The sequence below is a fragment of the Emys orbicularis genome, chromosome 1 (assembly GCF_028017835.1).
Source record: "Emys orbicularis isolate rEmyOrb1 chromosome 1, rEmyOrb1.hap1, whole genome shotgun sequence".
NCBI classification, from domain to species: Eukaryota; Metazoa; Chordata; order Testudines; family Emydidae; genus Emys; species Emys orbicularis.
The window spans coordinates 93914574-93931671 of NC_088683.1; the positions used below are offsets into that span (position 1 = coordinate 93914574).

A 17098-nucleotide genomic window follows, 5' to 3' on the forward strand; every position below is an offset into this window, starting at 1 on the left:
TGTTAAATGCAAAGTAATGCACATTGGAAAACATAATCCCAACTGTACATATAAAATGATGGGGTCTAATTTAGCTATTACTACTCAGGAAAGTGATCTTGGAGTCATTGTGGATAGTTCGCTGAAAACATCCACTCTGTGTTTAGCGGCAGTCAAAAAAGTGAACAGAATGTTGGGAATCATTAAGAAAGAGGTAGATAAGAGAAAATATCATATTGCCTCTCTATAGATCCATGTTATGCCCACATGTTGAATACTGTATGCAGATGTGGTTGCCCCATCTCAAAAAAGATATATTAGAATTGGAAAAGGTTCAGAAAAGGGCAACAAAAATGATTAGGGGTATGGAACGGTTTCCATATGAGAAGAAATTAATAAGACTGGGACTTTTCAGCTTGGAAAAGAGATGATTAAGGGGGATATGATAGAGGTCTATAAAATCACGACTGGTATGGAGAAAGTAAATAAGGAAGTATTATTTACTCCTTCTCATAACACAAGAACTAGGGGTCACCAAATGAAATTAATAGGCAGCAGGTTTAAAACAAACAAAAGGAAGTATTTCTTCACACAATGCACAGTCAACCTGTGTGGAACTCCTTGCCAGAGGATGTTGTGAAGGCCAAGACTATAACAGGGTTCAAAAAAGAACTAGATAAATTCATGGAGAATAGGTTCATCAATAGCTATTAGCCAGGATGGGCAGGGATGGTGTCTCTAGCCTCTGTTTGCCAGAAGCTGGGAATGGGTGACAGGGGATGGATCACTTGATGAGTACCTATTCTGTTCATTCTCTCTGTTGGAAGACAGGATACTGGGCTAGATGGACCTTTGGTCTGACCCAGTATGGCCGTTCTTATGTATGATTAGTAGACTATATATAGCTATAAAGCAGAATAGTGTTTGTGCATCTACTTTACAAGTCTCAATAATGCATTATAGTGGCTGTTGTCATTGAGATAAAACTTCTTATGGATGGGAAGGTTGTTTTGAGTTTCTTCTCTCCCCAACTTCAGAGCAGCAATACAGATGCAAAGTTGAGACTGGATTGTTGCTCAGACAGAAATTTGCAGTCTAGGTAGGTGTACATTAACGAATTGCATGGAGAAGGCATGTCTATTCTGCCCTGCATGTTGGAGTAAGGGGATGCGAATAGCAGTGTATACTAAAAAGCTATGCTTTATCTCTCCTATGAGGATGCCGGGGTGCAATCTTAAAGGTCCTGAGTTCACACTAATATAGATGTGAGTTCACGCCCACAGCATCTCCATGGGGGAGTTACAGAGCCGCACTTTGGTACATACTGCTATTCACATCTCCTTAGTCTGAACGGTGGGGCATTATAGACATGCCTGAAGTTTGGCATCAGAATTGTATACCTTAGCTGGTGATTTCCACAGTTTATTTTTTATAATAATTGTTCTCTGTAGTAGCACTTCCAACCATAACTGTTAGCTAATGAAGTTCTTGTTTGGAAAACCCAGGATTTTGCATTAGTAATTTAATGTTTAAATATCCGTAGTAATGCCACAAAACCTTGAGCAGGGAAGAGAGACGCAGGAGAAATTAAGTACAATAGAACCTCAGAGTTACGAACACCAGAGTTACGAACTGACCATTCAACCACACACCTCATTTGGAACTGGAAGTATACAATCAGGCAGCAGCAGAGACAAAAAAAAAAAAAGCAAACACAGTACAGTACTGTGTTAAATGTAAGCTACTAAAAAAAAGGGGGGGGGAAGCAGCATTTTTCTTCTGCATAGTAAAGTTTCAAAGTTGTATTATGTCAATGTTCAGTTGTAAACTTTTGAAAGAACAGTCATAATGTTTTTTCAGAGTTACAAACATTTGAGTTATGAACAACCTCCGTTCACAAGCTGTTTGTAACTCTGAGGTTCTACTGTATGCAAAAGGAGCCTGGAGTCCATGAAGATCAGCACCTCTGCTCTGCCCAGGGCCCCTTACCAGCAATATTTTCTCTTCTCTTTTCTCTTCTTCTCTTTTCCCTTCCCTCTTTTTCATGCCATGAAGTCTCCTTCCCATCCTTAGTCTCCTTTTTTTCATTTCGCCCGTCTCTTTGTGCCCTTGCTTTCCTTTGCTCCATTCACATTTGTTAATGGCAGGTGCCCACAGAGGCGTGCAGTGAGAAAGGAAACTATATAGAAAGTGTTGCTAGAAAGGTAAGGTGGAAAGCAGTATTGTTGCTCTTTATGCCTCCAGTCTCCTCCTCCCCGCATTTCTCCATGCCTCTCCTATACCATTCCCTGTAGTTTTCTAACTGTGTATATCATCATCAGATTTCATGTGTAAAGATTTCAGTGCTGAATGTTTCAGTGCTTGAAGTGCTGTGATACTCTGGCATTCATGCACTAGTGAAATCCTAATATGTTAAATGTAGCGTTTGAGCGCCAACTTCAAGTAACTCATTGATGTTGAGCTCTAAGATGATACTGAATTCCGGGTTGATAATGCCAAATAAGACCGCATTTGAGGCACTTGCAGCATGTTTTTTTCTAATGCAGACTTTTCTCCTCTGATTCTACATTTTCTCGCTGTAGTGTATTCCTTTTTACACCTATTCCTTTTTACTTCTGCTATATGTTGTCATTCCTTTATTTATCTCCTAGTCTACTATTTTTCATCTTTTCACCATGTTTCTTCTCGTGTACGTCTTCTGTTTGCTCCCTGCCACTCCACCTGCCCTTCTATCCACAACTAGACTCTCCTGTCCTGCCTGCTCCCGTTACATTTCATAACCACATCAGGTTTCCCTTCTCAGTAAATCTCTGTTAACCTCTTCAGTCCCTACCTTCCTGCTCCAGGCATCCATCCTATCCAGTCTTCCTACCAATGCAGGCTTTGTTAGTTGAGACTTAAAAATATGTATCCAATGGGACAGTGTCATGTTTTCTGTTATCTGATCCTGGAGAACTTTTTATAGTCCTCCAAAATCTTAAATATTTGTAACAAACAGGTACGGTAACTAAACTATCTTTTAGTTTGATCCTTCCTAGTCTCTCTGGATAGTACATAAAGATAAAGATTCTTAGATTGACTCTTGGTAAATTCTCCATGAACTAAAACTGACCTGTTTGTGAGTGTCTAAGAATTAACTCTGAAAACCTGCTATTGCTTATAACGTGCTAAAAAAATAATGAGAAATCGAGGAAATATATAGGAACTTCATTTTGATTGAGTAGGATATAAACATTAATTCTACACTTTCAAAATTCTTAGGAAACATTTCTGCCATATGATAGTTAAACATACCAAATCAAAAGCAAACTGGTCACCATTCAAATGGTTTGGAAGGCAAGACAGAAAATAGCTTTAGAATATAAGTTTAGACTCTTGTCTTAACTATGGCGTCTACTGATTCCTCCATAATTTGCTCTTCACCATTCATAAGGATAAGCTTTACTTTGTTAATACTGTATTGTGTGCAAGATTTAGTAGTGGTGGATGATGAAGAGATGGGCAGCATGGAAAAGGAGCAATTTGGTTGGCAACGAGGTCTATAATGTTTTGATTGGGTAAAAATCTCATGGTGCATGCACGCAAGGCTGACTTTGCTCTTCTTCCCCACTGGTTATTTTTGAGCTGTTGTGAATTCCCACATGCTTGCAGAAAGTGACTTTGGCATTGGCAGTTGTATGCGTTCTAACAAAAGTTTCCATTCTCTGCAGAGTAATGGCTTTAAATTCACACAAATCTGAAAAGAAGAAGAAGAAGTTATACAAGGACTCGCTTTCTTTGGCAGCCATGATCCGGAAGTTCCAAAAGGAGAAGGAAGCCCTGAGGAAGAAAGAATCCAATCCAGAACCCCCAGTGACTATTGCCACCTCCACCCCTAGTAAAGCCCCTTCCTCCTCTGCTACCACAGGAAATGATGTCTCAGACTTGAACCTCAGGGTTACCGATCCTGTCCTCTCCATTTTTGGTAGCACAAATGAGCATGAGCTCCTGCAGGAAACCGAAAGTGCCCTGGAGATTCTGGGAGAGATTGACTTTGACAAGCTGCTTGATGGCACCTCTAATGGCAGCCCAGTGTCTGAGCCATCAGGAGAGAATGGAAGTGCCACTCAGCCAACCAACACCTCTCAGGTCATGACACCAAAGCAGGTGCCTGCCCTCCCAGAAGGCCTGCCTGTCCTTCTTGAAAAGCGCATTGGAGACCTACGAATAGTAAGTGTAAACTCATTGGTAGGGGATTGCATTCAGGGACCCTTGAGAGCCGAGAGGAATAGTTACAGTCTAAGCTGCGATGTCATACCCTTTAAATGCTGGTAGAAATATCAGGAAGGGATCATAATTGTTTGGTTCACCCCCAGGGACTGAGAGTAAGATTAAGTAGATGAAACTAAGCAAAGATGATGTAGGTTGAATATAAAGGAAATATATGCCAGAAACAAGATCTATTGTTTAGTTTATTTCACCTCACAATAGCTTGTGGAATGCTTTCCATAGGGAAGTAGTGGGAACATCATTGCTTGAGCTAAAATGACTAGACAAAACAGTTGAATATTCTGTACAGAAAAATCCAGCACTAGTGAGGTTTGGGCTTGGATAGTCTAGATGACTTAATAAATCTTTTCCATCTTTAACTCCTAATTCCTTGCTCATTTATTTTGCTAATAATGTCTTTTTATTCCTGCCCTTCTTGCCAAGTTCAATCAGGAAGGAGTAAACCTGTGATATTTTTAAAGAGACTTTCTCACTTTGTGTCAGGGAGAGACACTTGAAAATATGTCCTTTCAGTTTCAGTGGTAATTTTTAGAACTTTGACTCTTTTGCTAGTTTTAATGATTTCTGAACATTTTCATTTGTAGAGGTAGGAAGGAGGACAGAATCCAAGTTCATTCACAAAGATACTGTCAGGTTTAAAATATTTGAGGATTTAGTTTTTTTAAAATCTAAGTTATTTTATTGTCACCTTAATCTTATTGAAACTGAAAATATTAATTTTTTCACCATGCTGCTTATTTACCGTGTGCATATCAATTTGAAGGATGAAAAATAAACTAGTCAGTTTTTCTTTGGGTGATTACATGTCCATTCCACTTCAGGGATGCGCGCACCCAGTGCACGGTCAATTTTTTCCTTCAAGGATACCCATTGAGGCGGCACATGCATCCCCAGCTACCCTGCACTGCTGCATGGTAGTATAGAGGGTGGGGGCTGTCCCTGACCTCCCCCTCCTCAGTACCTTACTGCCCATGACAGTTGTCATGCAATTGCAAGTTCTGTCCTTCTATTTATATATAACTTGTACCCATTTTTATTAGTTTAGTAGTTTATAGTGTTAGCGATGGTTATAAGTTTTTCTTTTAAATGTTTTTCAAAAACTTCAGTTCCCATTACTGGGAACCATACTAGGGCATGTCTTGGTCACTAGGATTTAAGCCCTGCTGCTCCTGCAAGGAGCTGATGCCACTGAGTGACTTGCATTCCTGTTGCCTGAAGCATCTTGGGGAGTTGCACTTCAGGGATCAGTCTCAATTTTGTAGGGACTTTAAACCTAGAACCAAGAAAGACAGGACAGGTGGACTTAAATTTCTCCTTATGGAAGAAGCGCTGTACCTTCCTGCTTCGAATGGATGCTGAGTGTTTTGGCTTCAGTGAGGAGCACTCGACCTGTATTGTCTGAGTCTCTGCACTGGTCACCTTTCCCAGTGCTGAGGAAGCAACATCACAGGTCTACCTCCAAAGGGAGAGGGAGAATCCGTGGCACCGAAGTTCAGCAGGCATGCAGATAATGGAAGTAAAGAGCACTCGAAGCTGAGACACTCCATGAGGCAATCATCTGCTCAGGCAGGACTGTCGAATCTGGCACAGGCACTGTCGCATCCAGCCCCTGAAGTGGCACTGTGAAGCTCCTCTGTGCTGTCTGTATTGACCCATCAACCAGAGGCAATCTTGGTGCCATCAACTCCAGTGGCTTATACTGCTGCAAGTGACTTATTGAGCCTCTCGGTACCATTGTCTCAGGTGGTGTGGGAGACCTCTTATCTGGTACCAAAGACCACAGGTCAAACTTTGCCAGCTACTACAATACAGACTTTGGTACCATGGGCGCCTCTGGATATCCAAGAGCCTCATTGTGTGGTGCCATCAAGAGGGAAGCTGGAGATGATTTCTCTGGTACCATCATCCCAGGACTTCCAATGCTGATCACCAGCACAAACATGAACAGCGCCTCCCTTCCTTCTTGGTCAGAAGAGACGGATTCATCTTCGGACTATGAGGTCATGTCCTGTATTTCTTCATTCCCCTCTGAGATCTTAACATCCTGGCACCCAGAGCAGGGTCTGTCCTGACTGACCTGTAGCGATCCATGGCCTGGAAGTAATTAGGCTCCTGGGCCTAACCAATTGCTGTTTTGGAACCCTTGAGAATTTCTGCCTACTTCCAGGTCCTTTCCATGCCCACTCCATTCTGCTTCATCAAGTAAGGTCAAGTACCATCCCACCAAGGAGAGCATGCCTGGTACCAGGCTCAGTACCACGCAGGAGGATGTTGCTCAGGGGAATCTCCCTTTTGAAAAGCCAGGAGAGGGTCTACCTCAGCCAATTTTGGCTTCATCCTGTTCACCACCTGATGAGGCAGTGGTTTCAGAGGATTCATCACCCCCAGCTGTTGACTATTTGGCCCATCAAGACCTTTTAAAAAGAGTGGCTTCCACCTTGAATATCCAGGTGGAAGAAGTTTGAGTCATCCCACAGGCTGATTGACATTTTAGCTACTGCAGGACCTTCTTGGGTGGTGCTTCCAATTAATGAAGTTATTGTGGAGCCCACCAAGGTTTTGTAGCAAACTCCGTCTTCCCTTCCTCCCACAGGAAAGCTGGCCAAGTACAAACCCTTCAAATGTGTATGGAGAGGTGTGTGTGGGAGTGGGGGTTGTTTTTCCTCCTCCTCAACCAGCTTTGACCCTGGTTACAGATGCTTCCGTCCTCGGGGCGGGCTCAGCTGGGTTCCCTGCAGGTGCATGGTTTGTGGTCTACACAGGATTTAACTCTGCATATAAATGACAGAGAATTAAGGGCCATTCAGCTGGCTTGTTGAGCCTTCCATTCCCATACCAAGGGAAGAAATCTGTGTATACTTACAGACAATATGGCAGCTACATTTTATGTGAACAGGCAAGGAGGGGCATGCTCAACTCTATGCCTAGAGGCAATCAACCTGTGGGACTTTTCCATCACCAATTAAATCAACCTCAAAACCTCTCACCTTCCATGCATGAAGGACAATTTGGCAGACCAGTTAAGCAGATTGTTTTACCAACCACCATAAGTGATCTCTGTCTAGGCATTTCCAAGTCCATTTTCCAACTGTGGGGGACTCCCCAAGTAGACCTCTTTGCAACGAAAGTCAATAGGCAATGTCATCAGTTTTGCTCTCAACAAGATCACAGCCTGGAGTCTCAGACACTTTTCTGTTACCCTGGACAAACCTGATTTTGTACACATTTCCTCCAGTTCCACTCTTTCCCAGAGTATTGTTAAAAATCAGATAGGACCATACAATGGATCAGACTTATAGCTCCAAGTTGGCCTTGGTAACACTGGTTTTCCACTTGATCAAAGTTAGTCACTCTGCCAGCAGACCCACATCTAATCTCTGTGGACCACAGTCACCTCCTCCACTCCAAACTGCGGGCCCTCCACGTGACAGACTGGATCGCTCTGTGGCTAACCTCCTAGGAAGAGGCTTGTGCAAGAGGAGTTAAGATATGCTTTTAAATTATAGAAAATAATCCACTGGGTATATTTACTTAGCAAAGCGGAAGGGATTCTCCATCTTGTCCCAGCAGAAATCTGTTTTCCCGATCCGGTTACTAATGCATCATATTCTGGATTATCTATTATCCCTAAAACATTCGTTTAATCAAAGTCCATCTAGCAACTATTTCGGCTTTTCACCCTCTGATTGATAATCATTGTCTTTTCCAGCTCTGTTGCAATTAAGTTTTTGAAGGCTCTGGAGAGGTTGTACCCACTTGAACTTGGTGTTGTCAAAACTAATGGATGCTCCCATTGAAACTTTAGTTATATTTTCCTTGCTATATATCTCAGTGAATGTAGCCTTTTTGGTGGCAATCACCTCAGCCAGCAGATTAGGTTCATTATGTATTCTAATGAGGTGAGTGACATATCTTTTATTGGACCAATTTCTGTTGGTGTGGGACACAAGCTTTCGAAAGTTTGTGTGTGTCTGTCTCTCTCTCTCTCTCTCTCTCTCCAATAGAAGTTGGTCCAATAAAAGATATTGCGTCACCCACCTTGTGTGTCTAATGTCCTCGGACCAACATGGCTACAACAACACTGCATATGTACTTTTTCTGGTCCTCTATACGTGATCTACAAGGACAAGGTTTACATGCATTCACATCCAAAGTTTCTTAGAAAGGTAGCGTCTCACTTGCATGTCAATCAATCAATATACCTATTTTCTTTCTTTCTGGAGCCTCATGCTCATAAGGACGAGGAGAGACACCACATTTTAAATGTCAGGAGAGCATTAGGTTTCTATTTGGACAGGACCAAAGAGTTTAAATCATCATAATTGTTTGTGGCAGTTGCTACTGTCAGAATAACACATTGACTATGGAAATAGATTGGAGAACATTTTTCATTTTTAAAAAAATTGACATTCTCTATATAGTCAATTCACAACTGCTGTGTGATTATCACATTATCTGTAGTCTCACATATTAGAATGATATCACATTTGCACAGTGCTCCAGGCATTCACAAGCGCATCCTTTTTCAGTATCCTAACATGCTAAAAATAGCAGTGAAGATGCAGCAGTATGTGTTAGCAACGCATGTACCCCGGGTCTCCAGGCCAGCTTGTACAGCCTGTGCTAAAGCCCATGCCACTGTGTCTTCACTCTTATTTTAGTCTCTTTACCCACATTAGCTTTAATCTAGCTATGCCTACCAGAGCTGCCAATCATACCTTCAATTTCAGTGTAGACTGAGATCAATGGGAAGGAGTAGGAGCAAGACCATCTTCCCTCCCACTCCCCATAGGGCTAGGAAGATACAGGAACAGAAGGAGGGAGCACAGATAGGATCTCCACTCCATAAAACCAAAGCTGGAGAGAACACTGGACAGCACCATAGAGGAGGAAGTGGATGTGGCTCCTTGTCTGCATGATTCCTTCACAGGGGCTCCATCAGGAGCAGTGGAGATAGGTCCTCTTAGGAAGGCAGAGGATTTGCAGCAGGAACCAGTAATCCTAGGGAGGAAGAGAATCCTTAATGAACTGAGAGGAGGGATTTCACTGTTGCTTCAACTGTTGGTATAATTTATTGAGTCGTGTTTTTTCCTTCAGGTGAACCACTGTCCCAGTATGATTTTATTTTTATTTTTTTTACGGGGGAGGATATCACTGCTGGTGGAATCTTTTGGAGGAGACATTAAAACAAAGGTCCTAATAACTTTTCATTGAAAGGTCCTTTGGCACTTTTAGCAAGAATGGGGTACTAACCCCAGAGACCTGATCACATTCTAAATTGAATGATTGTTTTGCCTATTTGCGCTTCTCCTGCAGTATCAATTGGATATAGTAATATTCTTCACTTCCTGTTCTAAATAGTCATGTAGTGGTTTTGTATTTCACTGTTACGGTGGGTGTATTTCAGGACAGGGTGATATATGGCCATAAAGGTAGTTTGTATATTATTTAAGTCTGTAAAGATCTTTAGGGTAAAATGTGCTATAAATTTCTTGGTACTTTTATTGCTCTCCTTCCAGGCTGCCAAGCTGTTCGATGAAGAAGGCAGGAAGAAATTCTTCACACAGGATATGAACAATATTCTGCTGGAGTAAGTGTTCACTTCTTCAGTTCTGTATGTTTTGGGATGTTATCTTTAAATTACTCCTACAAAGACCTAAAGGAAACTAAACAAGTGGGGAAGACAAGTTAATCTAAGCCAGTTAGTGACCAGCTGAAGATCTGTACTGGTGACAAGAAGTTCCAATACAGAGATGCATCTGTATGGTTTATCCAGTGTAAAATATTTTTCAGTGCCCTTGGCCTTGAGTTTGTTAGCAGAGTTCTGTGGAAGTGTGCACATCACTTCCCTACAGTCCCATGTTTTCATAAAATGAAATAATTTCAGATTTTATTAAGAAGGCAAAACCTAGCCCATTCTAATTCTCTAATCTTTGCAGCCCAGTGTCTGGTGTGGGAAGGTGATTTTTGTTTGGGGTGTTTTTGTATGGTGGGGAGGGTCTTATATGATCATAGTGTAGGTTGAAAAAGAAATATTTTAGAAAATGTTGTCAGATTATTTCTGAATAAATGTAACAGCCACAGTTGATTCATTCATTCATGGCATGAAATTGGCAGAGTAATTGCAAATATGAATGGTATACAAAACCATGTTTAGTATTGCCAGGGTAATATGCATCATATTTTTCTGAATGTACTCTCATTGTTAGCTAATGGACTTTCATCTCTCTCTGCAAAAATTAGTCTTAGTGACACACCTATAGAAAAACACTCCACCCTCAATGTGTGTTTGTATGCATAACTAGAGTATTTAATGTATGTAAAGCTCCTTAGGTTTCTGCATAGTTTCCATCCTCACCCAGGATTGCCTCACTAGTTAGCTATCTCTTGTTTGTTTGTTTTGGTCAGTATTGAGCTGCAGTTACAGGAGATGAGTCCTATCGTCCGTCACAACGTGTACTCCCATCTTGAGGCTTTTGTGCCATGCAATAAGGACACACTGATAAAGCGTCTGAAGAAATTACACCTCAATGTCCAGGTAAAAGGGGAAGAGAGTGGCTTCTGCAGGAGTCATGTATGTAACAGTAAGAGCAGGGTGTGAGAGACTGAAAGCAAAGCTAGTTTGCCAGGTATATCAAGACCTTTATGGCGATGGACCTGCTTCATCTTGAAGGCTAGATGAGATTAGAAGTCAAGAGGGCTTTGGCTGTGCCTGGTTTCTAGCTCTGCTCTAATGGCAGATTACACAGTTAATAACACACAATGAATGGACACACAAATTGGGGTACCTGATTGTACAAAATTCCATGCAAATCAGTCATTATCATAACAGGAGGTTAGCCAATTTAACCCTTTTTGTGAGTCTGAATATGCTGCTTTCATAGAATCATAGGGTTAGAAGGGACTGCAAGAATCATCTAGTTTAACCCCCTTTTGTACTTATTATGACTGTTAGGTGATTTTTGTGCTCCATTTTCACAGTTGCTTTGCTTTTAAATATGCGTGTGTATATTTTCCCTTTGAAGATGAGTAAATGAAGGTATTTTGTGATCTATGATTGAATAGTAAAGCTGCCCTGGTGGTCTATTTAATGCATTGCTACTTGTGTGAGTAGTTAGAGTAGGTGGAGGAAGAACTCGGGACCACACCTTGTTCAGGGCCTGGAAGTGTTCCAGGGAGGCAAAAGGCTTATCACCTGTGTGGTATGGGGGAGGGGAGGGGGCGGGAGAAGGAGTAGACAGTGCCACATGTTGCATGCTACAACGTCCTCTTGCTGGTTGTAGGAATGTTGTTAAAGTCGTTCTTGGCAAATGGTTGCAGTGGCCAGGGATAAAATAATTAAGAGCAGGGAAAATGGTAGGTGCATAATATAATATCAGCTTAACATTTGCTGGAGTTTTTTTGCTACGAAGATGATCATTCCTCAAAATTTGGCGGTCTTGCATATTGCCCGAATGGCTTGTGTACAACTGGGAATTTTTGGCCACCTTAATTTTAAATTACTTACTGGCAAGTGTTGGTACCCACTTCAGTCCATTTTTCTTACTTTTCTATCAAACTCTTTTAGCCCCTTTTTGGTAAAAAGGGTCATCTGAAGACACCAGGAAGTAATGCTGTGAGAAATGCATAAAGATAGAAATGTTTTTCTTTTTAGATATTTGCCTTTTTTTTGTCTTTTGGTTCAAGAACATCTCAGCTGTATTAGCAATTAAACAGTATACTATTGTTTTGTATCATTGTTAACCATAATGTGGTAGTTCAGTGCCATTTTCGAGAACCATGTTGGAATTTCCCATGCTTTTTTGTTACTGCCATTAAGCAGGTATTGCTTGAACTGGTTCTAAAGTTTCCATATGTTTTGATGGGAATATTGATTAGAAATCACTCTTAATGCCTGATTGAATCTCTGAGCAGCAGCTCATAAAACATCTTGGGTATGTCCTTTCCAGTGCATGTACCAAGATTACTTTGGTGTTTTTGCCCCTTCCAGGATGACCGTTTGAGGGAACCGCTGCAAAAGCTGAGACTGGCTGTCAGCAATGTCATGCCTGAACAATTATTCAAGTATCAGGAAGACTGTCAGGCTCGCAATCAAGCCAAGAATGCAAAGTGTGTACTTTTGAAGTCGGGATATTTGTATTTGGTGAGGGGATTCATGCAGGAAACATAGGTTAAATTTCCATGTTTCTCAATTCTGGGGTATAAATACTGCAAAGGCAATGTACTCGGACCATATAGGGGTGTAAAAGGAAATTGGGACAGTGCAAAGTACTCATTGATTCCTTCAGCTAATTAGGTAACACTGTCAATTAACTCTGAAAAGAATTCCCATTAAGTGACTTTGAGGTAAGATCTTAAGGATGGGAGGAAAAGGAGGCTGTAACATATCAAGAGTGGGAAACAAGAAGAAGATGGAGTTGAGATGTATTTTTTTACGTTCTTGATTATTTTTGTCCTGATTATTAAAACTGTTACCTCTTCACTGCATGAGGGAAACTGATTTGGGCTTGGGGTTGGGTATAGGAGTAAGAATTGACTGGTGAGCATCCTCCATCTGTCATCACATTCACAACACTAGACTGGCAGTGAGCAGGCCTGAAGGAGTCTACACAACTTGCCCTGCCAGCCAGAGGTGGTGAGAGTCACATGGAGAGATGGGGTGGGAGGGTCTTGTTTGCCTCTTTGGGAACGGTGTAATGAGAACCTGAGGGCTGTGCCCCAATTTGTACAGCCTGGTAAGAGAGAATTCATGCCTTTCTTAGGGGAATACATCATGTGTCTGTGTCTTTAAGTCCTAATTCTCTCACAAAAAAAATTGTTCTAGATTGCAAGCAGAAGATGAACGAGAGAAAAATGGGTCAGAGGAAGATGATGATGAGAAGCCAGGAAAGAGGATTGTTGGGCCAAGAAAGAAATTCCACTGGGATGATACAGTGAGGTGTGACATAACATTGCCCTTTTTCACCTTGCAAAAGTTTTTTAACCTGCCTGTGGGGACGCTGAGCCACAGCACCATCTAATAAACAATCCCAGTCAGAAACAGACTCGATAGAGATTTGGGAAAGGGACAGGGGCAATTATAAATGGCTTTATAAAAAAGATAGGTGTGAAGGAAGGCATCTCAGTTTCCCATGCAGCTTTGTTTCTGAAACTTGAGGGGTGAGGGACCTTAATCCCCACTCCAGTCCCTTTATACCACATAAAAATGCTGAAGCAGTATAAAAGGCCATCAGTTGCGTAAAATCCTGTATCCGGCCAAAGGGAGGATATCCCTGAATCAGGAATTTCAGAAGACAGTTGAAAGGCTGCATCCCAAGGACTCACCTTAAAAACTTTAATATAAGAGGATGTGCTGGTGGTGGGCCACATTACATAGCACTTTTGAGATTCTGGACAGCACCTGGAACCTCACCTGACATACTGATGACTTGTCTACTCCAGGAAATTTAACAGTTGCTAAAAAAACAAACAATTTTCAGTAAATGGATCTCACTAAATCAGTATTTAAAAATGTTAAATCTCCCAGTCTAGGCAAGACTTAAATTCACTTCAGAGCAGAAACTAGCATTAGTGAAAGGGGCTGGATTTGCAGCTCTTGGACAATGATGAAGTCTTTTCCCATCTACATCTATGGCCAATATATCACAAGCTGACCTAGAGAGACTACCTCTAGGGTCAAGAAAGGAGTTCAGTTTTTGTCCCATTCATTCAGTCTGTCCACCAAGGCCTAAAAAGCAATTTTTCTGGTATAGCTCAGTGTCAGGTGCTTTAGTGACAGTAAAAAGACAAGGTCCCTGCCCAGATGAGCTTGCAGTCTCAATAAACAATGTACTGTGATGTGGAATATGGTGTATCAATAGAGCTTTTAGGCATCCTCTGTTCTAAGAAGAAATTGGAGCCGTGACAGACCAAGTGTGGGAGAACGTTCCAGACATGGGGATGCCATATAAAAGAGGACATGTTGTCAAGAACTGGAGGGCACAGAAGGCAGAGGATGTTAGTCATAAGTCAGGCTGTATGTCTGTCACGGAGTCCGTGACTTCTGCAGTGGCACTCCGGGGCTGCCTGAGCAGATCAGGCAGCCCCTGGGCCAGTCGCACCAGCTGTTGTTGGGGCAGTCTTGGGCTACCGCGCTCCCTCCACCCCCAGCAGCAGCAGTTTGGGTGTGGGAGGGGGCTCAGGGCTGGGACAGAGGGTTGGGGTGTGGAGCGGCACTTACCTTCGGGGCGGCTCCCTGGAAGCGGCCGGCATGTCCCTGCAGCTCCTAGGCAGAGGGGCTTTGCACGCTGCCCCTGTCTGCAGGCACCACCCCTGCAGCTCCCACTGGCTGCGGTTCCCGGCTGGTCAGAGCTGCGGTGCCAGAGCTTGTGGCTAGGGCAGCATGTGGAGCCCCCTTGGCCTTCCCTCCCCCTAGGAGCTGCAGGGATATGCTGTCCACTTCCAGGGAGCTGCGTGGAGCCAGCTAGGGAGCCTGCCAGCCCCACCAACCCTCCCCTCTCAGCACCAGCAGGGGTCTTGGGCTGCATGCCCCCGCCCCGCACCCGTGATGGTCCTAGGCCGCCCCCCGGCCCAAGTTTTAGTTAGGGGTATATAGTACAAGTCATGGACAGGTCATGGGCCGTGAATTTTTGTTTACTGTCCATGGCTTTTACTCAAAATACCCCGGACTAAAACATAGCCTTAGTCATAAAGCCTGGATGGAATTAAGAGGAAAGTGGAGAGGTGGGTCATCAATACCAGTTACAATGGTTGTCTTTTATATTAGCATCTTTCCTACAAAAGTGGACTGAGACTCATGAGCTCTTTTCACAGAGGGCAGTGAACAGCCCATTACATGGCAACAACTCTTCCATTCCTCAGTCTCTTTCTGCTGAGCATTCAAATTGACTTTTGCAGTTCATTATATGGTTCATGCCTGGCTTCTTTCTCTTTCTCAACAGGGCTTTGTTGTGTAACCTTGTCAAGATCAAGCTGGGATGCTATGAGCTAGAGCCAAATAGAAGTCAGTCTCCTGAGGATTACCTCAAGACCTTTATGGAGACAGAGGTGAAACCACTTTGGCCTAAAGGCTGGATGCAGGCTAGGTAAGCTACTTGCTTAGTATCTCCGATTGCCACTGTGTAACAGCTTCTTGAGTCTCACTTAGGGTGACATGCTTCTACAGACTATTGGTATAAAGGACACTGTCATAATTTTAAAATACTGTAAATATCCTGTTACTGATAACATTTTAGGTCATTGAAGCTGAAAATTTAAAACCATCTAACTTTCATCACTGATGCAGTTTATTTTTTTGCATTTCACCTGGTTTGAACAATGTAGCTACTTCAGGTTTGCTCCTTCGCTCTTTTATACTAACATGATGCTATAATTTTTAGGTTCCCTTATGGCAGTGGTTCTCAAACTTTTGTACTGATGCCACCTTTCAAATAGCAAGCCTCTGAGTGCGACCCCCCCTTATAAATTAAAAACACTTTTTTATGTATTTAACACCATTATAAATGCTGGATGCAAAGTGGGGTTTGGGGTGGAAGCTGACAGCTTGTGACCCCCCCATGTAACAATCTCCTGACCCCCTGAGGGGTCCCAACTCCCAGTTTGAGAACCCCTGCCTTATGGGGAATGTTTTGGTAAAGCATCTCCTAATTGAAATGAAATGTTCCTAAAAATATTTTAATTATGTTCTGTAAGTCTCTTCTAAATATACTTAAATATTGTGCCACACTACATGACAGTGTCCCTTTAGAGGGTGGCTGGCAGGCATCTTTCACCTTACCTTGTTAAAGTAGTGAAGGTCACCGTAAAGTGACCAGCTGTGCTTTAAACTGTGCCAGTTACACTGGAACATAGTTGTAGGAAAATTGACAGATTTTACAAATCAAATTTGTTTCTGTATTTACGTAGAATCTTGAGGGCTGGAAGAAGAGTGCTTTTAGCGGAGGGTTACTCCCTCTGGTGGTCTGCCAGAGATTGAGTTTACTAACCTTCAGAGCATGGTCCAAGGCACATCTTTTTGGGGAAATACAGGAGATTATGGGTGATTGCTGGGGAGACTTTTCCTGTGATGGTTTGGGTGATATAGGAAGTGGAGCTGTCTGTGTAATCTCTGACCAATTTAACATGTGACTAGATTATGATTTTAATTTGTCAGTGCTCTGATACTATAGCGAGAGTGCACAAAACATTTTATTAATAATCCTTTGTACTTTTACGGTAACTCCTCACTTAATGTTGTAGTTATGTTCCTGAAAAATGTGACTTTAAGTGAAACGATGTTAAGCGAATCCAATTTCCCCATAAGAATTAATGTAAATAGGGGGGGTTAGGTTCCAGGGCAGCTTCTCTTACTCTGCAAGCACCAGGGGCGGAGGGCTCAACCCTCAGCCCACCCACTCCATCCCTTCCCCCAAGCCCCCACCCTTGACCCGCCTCTTCTCCCCCCCACCTCCTCCCCCTTTACTTCGCACGCTGCATCCTGGCTCCTCCCCCCTCCCTCTCCTCCCCTCCCCTCCCTTCTAAACGCTGCAAGCCAGCTGATTGCCACGTTCGTTCGGGAGGCAGGGGAGGGAGGGGGGAGGCGTGCTGAGTCCTCGCTCCTCCCACCTCCCTCCTGCCCTGGGCAATCAGCTGGCTTGCCGCATTTGGGAGGCAGGGGAGGGAGGGGGGAGCCTGCCGCCGAGTCCTCGTTCCTCCCCCCTCCCTCCTGCCTCCAAAACGCCACAAGCCAGCTGATTGCCACGGGCAGGAGGTGGGGGGAGGAGGGGGAAGGCGCTGATCCGCGGGGTTTGCCGGCGGGCGGGAGGCGCTTGGTGGGGGTGGGGGGGGGGCCGTAGGGAGGCTGCCAGCTGTG

At 43.2% G+C, this 17098-nt stretch overlaps 1 protein-coding gene across 1 annotated transcript in view; it reads left to right on the forward strand.

Moving 5' to 3' along the window:
- The window catches only part of UBN2 (ubinuclein 2), a 102412-nt gene that overhangs the window by 40647 nt on the left and 44667 nt on the right, over positions 1–17098 (forward strand). The window contains exons 6-11 of the mRNA XM_065415717.1: positions 3690–4188; positions 9768–9838; positions 10657–10786; positions 12239–12357; positions 13073–13186; positions 15189–15332. Of these exons, the coding sequence (XP_065271789.1) occupies positions 3690–4188; positions 9768–9838; positions 10657–10786; positions 12239–12357; positions 13073–13186; positions 15189–15332 (1077 nt within the window). The remainder of the gene's footprint in view (positions 1–3689; positions 4189–9767; positions 9839–10656; positions 10787–12238; positions 12358–13072; positions 13187–15188; positions 15333–17098) is intronic.